Source organism: Anolis carolinensis, chromosome 1, assembly GCF_035594765.1.
Source record: "Anolis carolinensis isolate JA03-04 chromosome 1, rAnoCar3.1.pri, whole genome shotgun sequence".
NCBI classification, from domain to species: domain Eukaryota; kingdom Metazoa; phylum Chordata; class Lepidosauria; order Squamata; family Dactyloidae; genus Anolis; species Anolis carolinensis.
This window is the reverse complement of record NC_085841.1, coordinates 243,559,621-243,572,934: the sequence shown is the minus strand read 5'-3', so window position 1 is coordinate 243,572,934 and position 13,314 is coordinate 243,559,621. Positions and strand designations below refer to the sequence as shown.

The following is a 13,314-nucleotide window of genomic DNA, read 5'->3' as shown; positions in this document are numbered from 1 at the left end:
CCCTCATTTGAACAGTCTCTTCCCGCTCAGTAAAACCCCGCGCAAATTCCCCGCCAAGTCCATCAGCCGTTTCTCCTCCGAGTCCTGGGACGCAGGTGTCTTATCAATGTCAGTGACCCTGAAACTCAGAGCCACATCCAGGCTCTAGTAGCAGGGTTCTGACACAATACTCTATGGTACGTACATTTACCGATCCTGCATGCTCTGGTGTTCTGTTTGGCGGGCATGCTTCCAAACAAAACCTTTGCTAGGTCTTACTTTTGGGGGAGGCCTTATATTTAGCAATTCAACAAAACTTCTACTAGGTCTTATTTTCTGGGGATGTCTTATTTTAGGGGAAACAGGGTATCTGTCAAATGTTCAGGGTAGGACAAAGAACTTGTGTCTGTTTGTGGCAAATGTGAATGGTACAACTGGCCAGCTTGATCAGTATTGAATAGCCTTGCAGCTTCAAGGCCTGGCTGCTTCCTGCCTGGATGAATCCTTTGTTGAGATGCGTTAGCTGCCCCTGATTGTTTCTTGTCTGAAATTCCCCTGTTTTTGAGTGTTGTTCTTTATTTACTGTCCTGATTTTGGAGTTTTTTTTTTAAATACTGGTAGCCAGATATTGGTACCCAGTCAGGAAGCAGCCAGGCCTTGAAGCTGCAAGGCTATCAATGCTAATCAAGCTGGCCAATTGCAACATTCACACTTGCCTCCAACAGACACGAGTTCTTTCTCCCACCCTGAACACTCCATAGATATATAAACCCCACTTGCCTAGTTTCCAACAGACCTCACAACCTCTGAGAATGCCTGCCATAGATGTGAGCGAAACGCCAGGAGAGAATGCTTCTGGAGCATGGCCATACAGCCGAGAAAACTCACAGCAACTCCATGGATTGTACCACTTCAAAAGGTATGTAGAGGATCCAAAGAAGGCTGTCTTTATCTTGAAAACTTATAGCCCATGTAAAACTAGCTTTATCAGAAAGAAGATGTTTACTTAGTCCTGCTGACCTGTTAATTTCTGTGAGAAAGTTTGAAAAAATTCCTAAAAGGAGAGTATTCCATCATATGCACCGATAAATGCATACACTCCTGCATTTCGGTGTGAACTAGTACTCTTTTGTTCATATACTTCTGGAAGGATTTGCTGCCTCCTATGTTGGCATGGGGTTGGCATTTGGGAACAGGAGGATTAACCAATACCAGAGGGAGGCAAGAAAGGCAGAGCTTAGACAAATTCAGGGCAATAGCCATGTTAGTCTGGAATGTCAGTATGCAAAGGGTTCTTTGCAAAGGATTCTTTGGAGCCCCCGGTGGCCCAGCGGGTTAAACCACTAAGCTGCTGAACTGGCTGACCAAAAGGTCGGCAGTTCAAATCTGGGGAGCGCAGGGAGCTCCCGCTGTTAGCCCCAGCTTCTGACAGCCTAGCAGTTCGAAAACATGCAAATGTGAGTACATCAATAGGTACCGCTCTGGTGGGAAGGTAACGGCACTCCATGCATTCATGCTGGCCACATGACATTGGAGATGTCTATGGACAACGCTGGCTCTTTGACTTAGAAATGGAAATGAGCACCGAACCGCCAGAGTCAGACACGACTAGACTTGATGTCAGGGGAAAACTTTTACTTACTAAAGGGTTCCTTAGCATCTTGGAGACAAAGAGAAAAAAGTCGGTAGCATAAACCTCTAGACTGGGATGCACCCTAGAATTCATGCGATTTGTTGCTACTTTAACTGCCCAGGCTCAATGCTATGGAATCCTGAGAGTTGCAGTTTTACATAGTGTTTAGCCTTCTCTGCCAGATAGTGTTGATGTCTCACTAAACTACAGCTCCCAGGATTCCATAGCACTGAGCCATGGCAGTTGAAGTGGTGGCAGACCGATTTAATTCTGCAGTGTAAATGCACCCTACTTCTTCAGATGCTTAGAAGAGTTACTTTACTTTTTTCCTGCAGATGGGAAGCTCAGGGACTTGAGATATGAGCACTCACAGTTTAAAAAAAAGACTTATTTTTCCCTTTTTAAAGAAAGCTAGATGAGGTGTGGTGAAAAAGAACTCAAAGCATTCCAGAGGGTGAATTGACACCTCCCAGTAACAGGTTCATTCTGGCAGGGCCCCATCCTAGAATCCTGGGATTTGTAGTTTAGTTGATGTACTCAGAATTCTCTTCTGTGGTTTGGGGAAATTGACTGGACTCCTCTAGCAAAGAAGTCTACATATCCCACCTAACTACCAATCCCGAGATCCAAGGGGATGGAGTCATGGTAGCAGGGGTATAAACTTGACAAAATTTGGAAATGACAAAAATAAAGTTAAATCAAAACTAATGCAGCTTCCTAGGAGGAGTGGTAATATGACAACTAATAGTGTGCTGCGCCCCTCTTCCCATAGTGCAAAAGTGAGTCAAGCAAATGAAACAAAACTCCCGGCTTCAGTAGCAATGAGTATAGAAGTTATTTGCAAAGGAAGGATCAATGGTTTCTTCCCACCGCAGCATATTATATATATATATTCCTGACTTCTTCCCCTCTCTTCAATTTCCGTTCCTGGGCCAACACTGGTCATTGATAGACCACAGCCAGGACTGGCTTCCTGAACACTTGCTCCTTGGATTTCTGGCCAGGCCAGCGCAAGCCTTCAAGTTCAAGTCAAACTTCATTTTTTCCCCTTCACCAGTTGCTTAGAAACATGCCTATGAAAATATACTTCTCCGTTCTCACACTCTACTGTTCTGGTGCCAAAAAGCTTTTATTTTTCCTCTGCCTGGCCTTCAGAAATTCCTGAAGTTGTTAGAATTTTGTGCCTGCAAGACTTAAAAAAAAACAAGTCATCTATATTCCCAAATGCACTGTAGTCACCAGGGAAAGGAGAATTTTATATAAGATTCAGGGGCCATTTTTAACATGGATTAAAGTCTAATTAAGGAGCTGAACTAGTCCTCTAGAACTCTATTTGTGAGGCTTGGCAAAGGGAATGAGCTAGGTTGCAAACCAGGAGTTAGCACCCCCGCCCCTTTGGAAAAGCTGTCCAGAATACTACAGTCTTATCAGAATACAATACCAACATATGATACATGTCAACAAAACTGATAATCACGGAAATCTTGAAATTTACCCCTGGAAACAGCAACAAAATTGGGAAAGTTACTTTTTTGGATAACCGTTCCCAGAATCCCCCAGAAAGCTGGCCTGTGGCCATCTTGGTCAAAGTATTTGGGGAGCTGTAGCCTCTAAAAAGTGATTTTTCCAGTTGATTCCTTTTGCCAAGAGCTCCTAATAATTGTACCAAGGCAAGCAACCAAGAGAAGTCTGGGGTTTTGATCCAGTGATTCTCAACCTGTGGGTCCCCAGATGTTTTGGCCTACAACTCCCAGAAATCCCAGCCAGTTTACCAGCTGTTAGGATTTCTGGGAGTTGAAGGCCAAAACATCTGGGGACCCACAGGTTGAGAACCACTGTTCTAGACGTACTTGATCGCAAAGACCACAAAAGTGATTAATACACTAATAGAAGCCCTAGAAAACTGGTAGCATGCAAATCTCTTGCAACCCAATTAATGGATGATCCTTTGGGACTATTTGTATTCCACTCCTTCGTTTCTCATTTCTTTTTATAGTAAAGAGTGTGACTGTAACATAATTTGAAAGAAGCCTTCGTGTAAGCCATGCCTAAAGGCACCAGATCCTGTTTAATCTTAGAAGCTAAACAGAGCCAGCCCTGCTTAGTACTTGGATAGGACACCACCAACTAAGACCAGCTGCTGTAGGCGCTATTTCAGAAGACGGAACTGGCCAAACCACCTCTGAGTATTCCTTACACAAGAAAACCCTATGAAAAATGCATGGGGTCGCCATGAGTTGAGAGGTGAAGGTATACACATTGCAGATTGACTACATTTTAGGCAAGGGGCAGCAAATTTCTTAAGGGAAGTGCAAATCTTTGCAACATCTGTATGCACAGGAGAGTGATTCCACATTCTGCTTCATCACACTTTGGGTTTCACTGCCTGTAACACTACAGCCGTTGGCTACTCTGAGACTTTGGAATTTAGCTATCTTGGCTATAGGCTTTCTAGGAGCACCTGCTCTACAGCTGGAAGAGTAAGCATTAGAGAGGGGGAGGAGAGGAGGGGAGGGGAAGGTGGGCCGAGAAAACGTTCAGGCGTGTTCAGACTGAATCAAAAAGTCAAACTGTTGCTTGTCTCCTCTGTCTGTAAGTGGCACTGTTGTAACTCCATTGGTGCAGATGAATGCATTGCTTTGGATGTTGCTCTATTTGCATGGAGCGATATTGTTCAGATTACTCACCGAACACATACACCAGGGGTCCCCAAACTAAGGCCCGGGGGCCGGATGCGGCCCTCCAAGGTCATTTACCTGGCCCCCGCCCTCAGTTTTATAATATAATATTTTTATATCAGTTTTAATAATATATTGTATATACATATAATATTGATAATAATATTATGTTATACAATATAATATTAATAGTAATGCCATATAATAATATTAATTATGTTATATATTACATATTATATAATAGTATAGTGGTATAGTTCAATATAGTAATATATAATGCTAATATTGTGTTATGCTAATAATATAATACATTGTGTGTACATACAGCTGCTCTGAGTCCCTTTCGGGATGAGAAGGGTGGGATATAAATGTAGTAAAGAAATGCAGTAAATAAATAATTAATTTTAGACTTAGGCTCGGCCAAAGTCTGAAATGACTTGAAGGCACACAACAACAACAATCCTAATTAACTTGACTATCTCATTGGCCAGTAGCAGGCCCACACTTTCCATTGAAATCCTGATAGGTTTATGTTGGTTAAAATTGTTTTCATTTTTAAATATTGTATTGCTTTGTTGTTGTTGTTGTTGTTGCACTGCAAATAAGACATGTGCAGTATGCATAGGAATTTGTTTTGTTTTTTTCAAATGATAATTCGGCCCCTCAACAGTCTGAAGGATTGTGGACCGGCCCTCTGCTTCTAAAGTTTGGGGACCCCTGACATACACAAACACAAACACAAACACACTCAGTAGTTCACACAGTTCTAATGCATGAGGAATCTTGCATGGTTTTACTGGGTTTGAAAAACAAAGTATGTAAAACAGGAAAGCAAGTCTGATCTCCACCTCCCTCCACCCGCTTCTTCTCACATAACAGAGACCAGTTCCACCTTGTGGAATGAACCAGCCAAAGTCTTTGCCTTCAGCCCCTTCCAAAAGCAGCACCTAACATTTGGCTATTCTCTTTTTCAAAAGAAACTTTCACTCTGCCAGAGGAAAGGACAACTCAACTGAGCCAATCCTTTCAAACAGCAGCGTTAAAAGAAGGAAGGGGGGAGGGTGTCATAAAGCGAGCAAGAGATTTATTGGGTGTTGGGAAGGAGAAGCTGTAGTTGCAAATCTTTGCTGCCTGAGTGAGTGCAATAGGTGCTTTGGCAGAAAGCAGATGCCTGCTTTTCCAGAAGGGGAGGGATGAGGAAACGGTGGCTTTGGGGGGGGGGGGGGAGTGGAAAGCTCCTCTTTTGAGTCCAGGTACAGCTCGAAGAAGAAAATAATACAGGATGGAAACAAATGGATCAGGAAAGAAAGGTTGGCTTTATCATCACTCCCTATCACAATACTGAATTGCCAGCATGCCTTTTCAATAAACGGTGTTGGTTCTTTTCATAACCCTGTTGCACGTGCCCATTTCTGTGTCCGAGGATTTTACTAGGGAACAACCTTCAGTTGCATGACCTAGAAAAATCTCATACTGAGGATGAGACAAAGGATGATATAGGTATGGAGATTTGGACTGAACGGGACTCAGTTAGGTAGCTGTATATCATTTGCAATCTCATGAAAGGGGTAAATAGAAGGGAGGTTTAAATATAAGGAACATTTCAGTGGTACATCTAGTTGCTATAGACTCTGGGTGTATGATCTTGTCCTCCGCTTCTTTTAGATGGTAATGCGTAACGGTTCCCTTACTTCAAAAAGGTATGTCTGAATCTGTGGTGCTGCTGGTGGGTTTTTGGGTGAATGCTAGGTCCTAGATGTCTCTCCCAGGTCCTGCATGGGTGACAGCATTGTCACAAGGAGAAAGTGGCAAGATTAAGAAAGCTGGCGCACTAAAGATGGGGAGTGGCAAAGAAGCAGGGAGCTAGGGTGGCGATGCAACAGGTGGCAAGGCAAACTCATCTGAGTTTTTTTTTCGTGTCAGGAGTGAGTTAAGAAACTGCAAGCCGCTTTTGGTGTGAGTGAATTGGCCGTCTGCAAGGTTAATGCCCAGGGGATGCCCAGATGTTTGTTTTACCATCCCGTGGGAGGCTTCTCTCATGTCCCCGCATGGGGAGCTAGAACTGACAGACGGGAGTTCACCCTGCTCCCTGGATTTGAACCACCGATCTTTCAGTCAGCAGTCCTGCTGGCACAAGGGTTTAACCCATTGCATCACTGGGGGCTCCAACTCATCTGAGTGACAAACCAACATGTCACAAGGGGTAAAAACAGTTTTGCAATGGGAGATAGCGAAGCTGGTCACCTGAGACCAAGAAAGGAGTGACACTGGCTGCAAAGGAAGCAAAGTTTAGGAGACTTTGCACTGTCAGGGTGGGTGGGAGTGGGATTGCAGGAGACATCTGGTTTCGAAGGCACAGTTGATGGGTGTCCAGTGAAGGCAAGAGAAAAGCAAGGGAGGGATGACTCTGAGCATGATGGAATTGAGAAGATAGACTGATGCTACAAGTGGTGTCTCAAGGAGCAAGTGGAAAGATGTTCAGAGGTTACATAGATCAAAGTAGACACTCTGGGCACAGTTAGTGGGTATCCAAGTGAAGGCAAAAGAAAAGCAAGGGAGGGATGACCCAGAGCATGATAGGATTGAGAAGATAGACTGATGCTACAAGTGGTGCCTCAAGTAGCAAGTGGGAAGATGTTCAGAGGGTACATAGAGCAAGGTACGCTCTCCGGGCACAGTTAGTGGGTATTCAGTGAAGATGAGAAAAGGAAGGGAGGGATGACCCTGAGCATGATAGGACTGAGAAGATAGACTGATACTACAGGTGGTGCCTCAAGAAGACAGTGAAAAGATGTCCAGAGGGTACACAGAGCAAAGTAGGTACTCTGGGTACAGTTGGTGGGTATCCAGAGAAGACAGAGAGAAAAACAAGGGAGGGATGACCCTGAGCATAATAGGACTGAGAAGACAGACTGATGCTACAGGTGATGCCTCAAGGTGCAAGTGGGAAGATGTTTAGAGGGTACATAGAGCAAAGTGTGCACTCCGAGCACAGTTAATGGGTATTCAGAGAAGGCAAGAGAAAAGCGAGGGATGACCCTGAGCATAATAGGACTGAGAAGATAGACCGATGCTACAGGTGGTGCCTCAAGGTGCAAGTGGGAAGATGTTCAGAGGGTACATAGAGCAAAGCAGGCACTCCGGGGGGATATGCTGAAAGAAGAGAGCAGAGCGGAACAAAGCGATAACCCTTGAACCCGAGCCAAGGCCCCAGGCAGGACTCACCATTTTTGGCTTGCTCCCGGTAGCTCTTTTCATTGAGGCAGACCCCTCGGCCGTGGAGCAGGGCGTGCAAGGGCTTCTCCTCGCCTTGGCGCGGCAGGCAGCGCAAGCCCTGGGCGCACCGCTCGGTGTACACCCCGCAGGACTGCCCTTCGGCCAGGGCACAAGTCATGCAGCATCCGCAGCCGGGTTCCTTCACCAGCTCGCAGCCCAGGGGGCTGGGAGGGCACATGGAGACGGCTTTGTCATCGCAGGGCTCGCAGTGGATGAAGGAACCCAAGCCCTGCGAGAGCCCCAAGAAGAGGGACAAGCACAGAGCCTGCGTCAGGAGCATCTTCAAGGCACTGTCAGGCAGCCACCGAGCAGGCAAGGATTTGCTACTGTCCTTTTGGGGAGGGGAGAAAAAGAATGCAAAAATGAGGTGGCAAAAAGTATCTCCTTCCTTCGACTCCAAAAAAAGATTAATAACAAGTAGGACACAGGTGTGCCTGTGGATTTTTTACAAGGAGCAGTATGTGTGTGATGTACCAGGCTGTCAAAATCTGCTTGCAAGAATCACAGATGCAACAGGTTGGAGATTTTCAAAAAAAAGTCACTGGAAAGGGGGGTTTTTCCCCCAGAGAAGAAAAGAACCGAACGAGGCAACCTGAAGTGAGGCTGCACAAAAAGGTAGGTATGAAATAATCCACTTGCCTCTCCAGGAAAGCAGCGTCTGCAACGGGCTGGAAAAGGGAGCAAGAGAAGCTTCTTTTCAACTGTCCTGATAACAGTCTGCAGCAAATTGAAGGGGGGAGAAAGGAGGGGAGCCCTTCAAGCAGGTAGAGCCGGGCTTTGTCAGCCTGGGACTGGCTAGGAAACGGGGGCTGTTTGGAACCCTCCTCTTCCTAGAACAACAAAGAGGTTTTCTGTAAAGTTGGAGGGTTTTTTACCAAGTCGGCAGTCGAAAGAAGACCGGAGGAGGGGTTGCAAAAGAGAGAGAAAGAGAGCAGGGTGGGGAAGGGGAGAAGAAAAAAAAAAGGCAAAGAAAAGAATTCCACTTTGTAGATCTCCCAGCACTTTCCCCCTGGAGAAGTTTCTAAAGAGACTGAATAGTGCCGAGCAGGCATGTCTTTTAAATAGACTGCCCCTGGCTGCCTGCCAGCCCCTTGCTGCAATCTGAGATCCCAATGACACCTCAGCCTGAATGGGTGCCAGCAACCAGGGCAAGATCAGTGCACACTCTCCGGGTGTGTGTGTGTGTGAGTGTGTGCGGGGCGGGGGAAGAGGAGGAGGGAGGAGAGGCGGCGGCGCTGGAGCTCCTGACTTCGAGGCTTCCCAAAGCCTTGGCCAGGAAGGAGCAGCAGTGCAATAGCCAGCAGGGCACCCACGTCGCCACCACTCACCCTCCTTTATGCGGGACAAGGAGCACTCAAGTTTCTCTCTAGTCCAAAAAATAAAAAAAAAATAAAAATTACTCAACACTCCCGAGGTCTAAGCTGAACTAGTGTCATTTTTTTTAAAAAAAATCCAGTGCCCCGAGGGTTATAATCTTCGGGTTGCTGTGAGTTTTCCGAGCTGTATGGCCATGCTCCAGAAGCAGCATTCTCTCCTGACGTTTCGCCTGCATCTGTGGCAGGCACCCTTAGAGGTTGTGAGGTCTGTTGGAAACTAAATAATCCGCTTAAAATGTAGTTTCTGCCTCCTGAAGAATGCTGAGGTTTGTACTTTATTGAGGCTGTTAAAGGCTCCTCCCTAAACTACAAACCCCAGCATTCTGCAGGAGGCAGAAACTGAATTTTAAGTGGATTTTTTTCCCTAGTGTGATGAGGCCCCTAGGCAAGTGGGGTTTATACATCTGTGGAATGTCCAGGTTGGGAGAAAGAGCTCTTGTCTGGTTGAGACAGGTGTGAATGTTGCAATTAATCACCTTGATTAGCACTGAATAGTCTTTCAGTTTCAAGATCTCGCTGTTTACTGCCTGGGGGAATCCTTTGTTGGGAGGCATTAGCTGGCCCTGGGTGTCTTCAACAGAAAGGAGGAAACCATGAAAATGTGTTGTCAAAGGCTTTCATAGCCAGGATCACAGGGTTGTTATGTGTTTTCTGGGCAGTATAGCCATGTTCCGGAAGTATTCTCTCCTGACATTTTGCCCATATCTATGGCAGGCATCCTCAGAGGTTGTAACCACGAAAATGAACAAAATCTGGCTACCAGTATTAAAAAAAACTCTCTGCCTCATCACACCAGAGCTTGGATCCACTTTAAATCCAGTTTCTGCCTCCTGCAGAATTCTGGGTTTTGTAGTTTGGTGAGGCCCAGGACTTATCTGGCTGAGCTGATTAAAGCCCCCCTCTCTAAGGTGGATTGGATCCAAGCTCTAGTGTGATGAGGTCCTCCCAAAGGTATTGGCTGGCCCTGATTGATTCATGTCTGGAATTCCCCTGTTTTCTGAGTGTTGTAATTTATTTACTATCCAGATTTTAGAGTTTTTTTTTAATACTAGTAGCTAGATTTTGTTCATTTTCATGTTTTCTCCCTTTTTGTTGAAATTGTCCAGGGCCAGCTAATGTCTACCAACAAAGGATTTCCCCAGACAGTAAACAGCCAGACCTTGAAACTGAAATACTATTCAGTGCTAATCAAGGTGGCCAACCGAAATGAACACTTGCCTCCAATAGCCAAGAGTTCTTTCTCCCACCCTGGACCTTCCACAGATTATAAACACCAACTGTCTGGCTGTTTACTGCCTGGGGAATCCTTTGTTGGGAGGTGTTAGCTGGCCCTGATTGATTCATGTCTGGAATTCCCCTGTTTTCAGAGTGTTGTTCTTTATCTACTGTCCTGATTTGATAGTTTTTAAAACACTGGTAGCTAGATTTTGTTCATTTTCATGGTCTTCTTTTTGTTGAAATTGTCCAGGGCCAGCTAATGCCTCCCAACAAAGGATTCCCCCAGGCAGTAAACAGCCAGACCTTGCAACTGAAAGACTATTCAGGGCTAATCAAGGTGACCAATTGCAACATTCATAATTGCCTCCAACAGACAAGAGGTCTTTCTCCCACCCTGAACATTCCATAGATATATAAATCCCACATGACTAGTTTCTAACAGACCTCATAACCTTTGCTGATGCCTGCCATAGATGCAGACAAAATGTCAGGAGAGAATGCTTCTAGAACATGGCCGTACAGCCCGGAAAACTCATAGCAACCCAGTGATTCCAGCCATAAAAGCCTTAGACTACACGTTATAATCTTCTGCGCTCCTTGGGAGCAAACCCTGTACAGACCTTGATCCAAGGAAGTATGCATCAGGGACAGAGGGGGAAATGTGAATCTTTTTCTCCCTTTTCCTTCATTTGCTGTCATCATTATCTTCTCCTCTTCCTTTTCCCCCCTTCCTCCTTTTATCATCTTCCCCAGCTCTTCTTCTTGTTCTTCCTCCTCCTTTTCGTCTCCTCTTCCCCTTCTTCTCTTCCTCTTCCCTTTTTCTTTTTGATCTCTATGACTGAGTCACTCATAGCAGTTTGGTGCGTCAACCAGAGAAGTCAGCCATAGCAGAACACTTGATGAACCAACCTGGACACAGCATATTATCTGAGAACACAGAAATGCTGGACCACTCTCATAACTACCAGGTCAGGCTAAACGGAGAAGCCATTGACATCCACAAGCATGTGGACAATTTCAACAGAAAGAAGGAAACCATGAAAATGAACACAATCTGGCTACCAATATTTTTAAAAACTCTAAAATCAGGACAGTAAATAAAGAACAACACTTTGAAAACAGGAGAATTCCAGACAGGAAACAATAAGGCCAGCTAACACCTCCCAACAAAGGATTCCCACAGGCAGTAAGCAGCCAGGCCTTGAAGTTGCAAGGCTTTTCAGTGCTCATCAGGGTGATTAATTGCAGCATTCACGCTTGCCTCCAACAGACAAGAGTTCTTTCTCCCACCCTGGACATTCCAGTTATATAAACCCCTCTTGCCTAGTTTCCAATATACCTCACAACCTCTGAGGATGCCTGCCATAGATGTGGGAGAAATGCCAGGAGAGAATGCTTCTGGAACATGGCCATACAGCCTGGAAAACTCACAGCAACCCAGTTTGGTGTGTACTTGCGGGCACCTGATTGTGCCTCTCCTCATTCTTTGTGAATAATTTACCTGCCTCAGCAACCTTTTCTCCTAGCTCATCCAATTGCATCCCTCTCCATGCTGTTTTCTTCAGGCCTAGATGCTGCAAAGAGCCCAGGAGTCGGCTAAACCTCATGTTCCTGTTCAGGTGGCCTTGCTTGGGAGAAGAATGGAGGCATCATCACTTCAGTGTCCCCGTGTGCTCTGTGCCAAAGCACGTCCCCAGCATTAGAGGGAGGGCAACCAAACATACCTGTAATATTATATTTTGCAATGGAAAATGCATTGGTGTAGGCCAAGAAGAGGTTTGCAGGGATAAACCCTTCGAGATAAACCCTGTCATCAGGTTTCATTACAGCAGGTGTCCTTTGGCACGTGACAATGACTTTTGGTGCTGTAAGGAGATCATGACTTTGTAGCGGCATCATTTGTTCAGGAAAGCAATACACCCACCACGTATGTTTTGTGTGTTTATCTCTATGTGTGTATGATTACAGCTTTTCCCTTATCTGACATACTTGGTTCGAGGTTAGATATGCAAAATAGTTTAAAAGAGGGGAGGGAGTCATGATAGATCGAGACAGAATATCAAAGGAAAGCCTTTTGCCACACAAAATCACATTTCATTGTCTGGAGCAACATCCTTACCTTTTCCATCCTTCCCAGTTCTCTCCTGAACCTCCTTACCTTGCCAAAAAACACTCCACATCTGGAAAAGGAAAACTGTAAATTCTAAAACAAGAAGAGGTTCAAGAGGAGGACATTACCTTGCAAACTGTAGAACGACAATCTTATCTCTTCATAGCCAGGAAGGATGTGTCTACCAGAGTCATCCTCTAATCCAGGGGTCCCCAAACTAAGGCCCGGGGGCCGGATGCGGCCCTCCAAGGCCATTTATCTGGCCCCCGCCCTCAGTTTTAGACTTAGGCTCGGCCAAAGTCTGAAATGACTTGAAGTTGCACAACAACAACAATCCTACTTGATTATCTCATTGGCCAGAAGCAGGCCCACACTTCCCACTGAAATCCTGATAAGTTTACAGTATATTGGTTAAAATTATTTTTATTTTTAAATATTGTATTGTTTTTTCATTTACCAATATTGTAAATGAATGATATGGCAATAATATTATATATTGTGTATACATATAATATTGATAATAAATATTATAATGTAATATAATATAATATTTATTTATTTATTACAGTACTGTATTTCTACCCTGCCCTTCTCACCCAATGGGCGGCTAATAATAATAATACAATATAATAATATTGTATAATATAATATTAATTATATATTATATTTTAAATGCAATATTACTAATAATATTACGGTATAATGGTATAGTACAATATAGTAATATATAATGCTAATATTGTGCTAAGCTAATAATATAATATATTGTATGTACATACAACTTGTAAGCCGCTCTGAGTCCCCTTCATAAATGATTGTTGTTGGGGGAGGGGGGTTGCACTACAAATAGGATACAGTAGAGTCTCACTTATCCAACACTCACTTATCCAACATTCTGGATTATCCAAAGCAATTTTGTAGTCAATGTTTTCAATGCATTGTGATATTTTGGTGCTAAATTCGTAAATACAGTAATTACTACATGGCATTAATGTGTAATGGACTACTTTTTCTGTCAAATTTGTTGTATAATGTGATGTTTTG

General features: G+C 44.4%; 1 protein-coding gene across 1 annotated transcript in view; it reads right to left on the bottom strand.

Annotated features, from left to right (window-relative positions):
* igfbp5 (insulin like growth factor binding protein 5) overlaps positions 1 to 8,707 on the bottom strand; it is a 61,514-nt gene extending 52,807 nt beyond the window's left edge. Inside the window, exon 1 of the mRNA XM_062967330.1 lies at positions 7,516 to 8,707. Within this exon, the coding sequence (XP_062823400.1) occupies positions 7,516 to 7,846 (331 nt within the window). The 5' untranslated portion in view covers positions 7,847 to 8,707. The remainder of the gene's footprint in view (positions 1 to 7,515) is intronic.
* Positions 8,708 to 13,314: the final 4,607 nt, after the last annotated feature.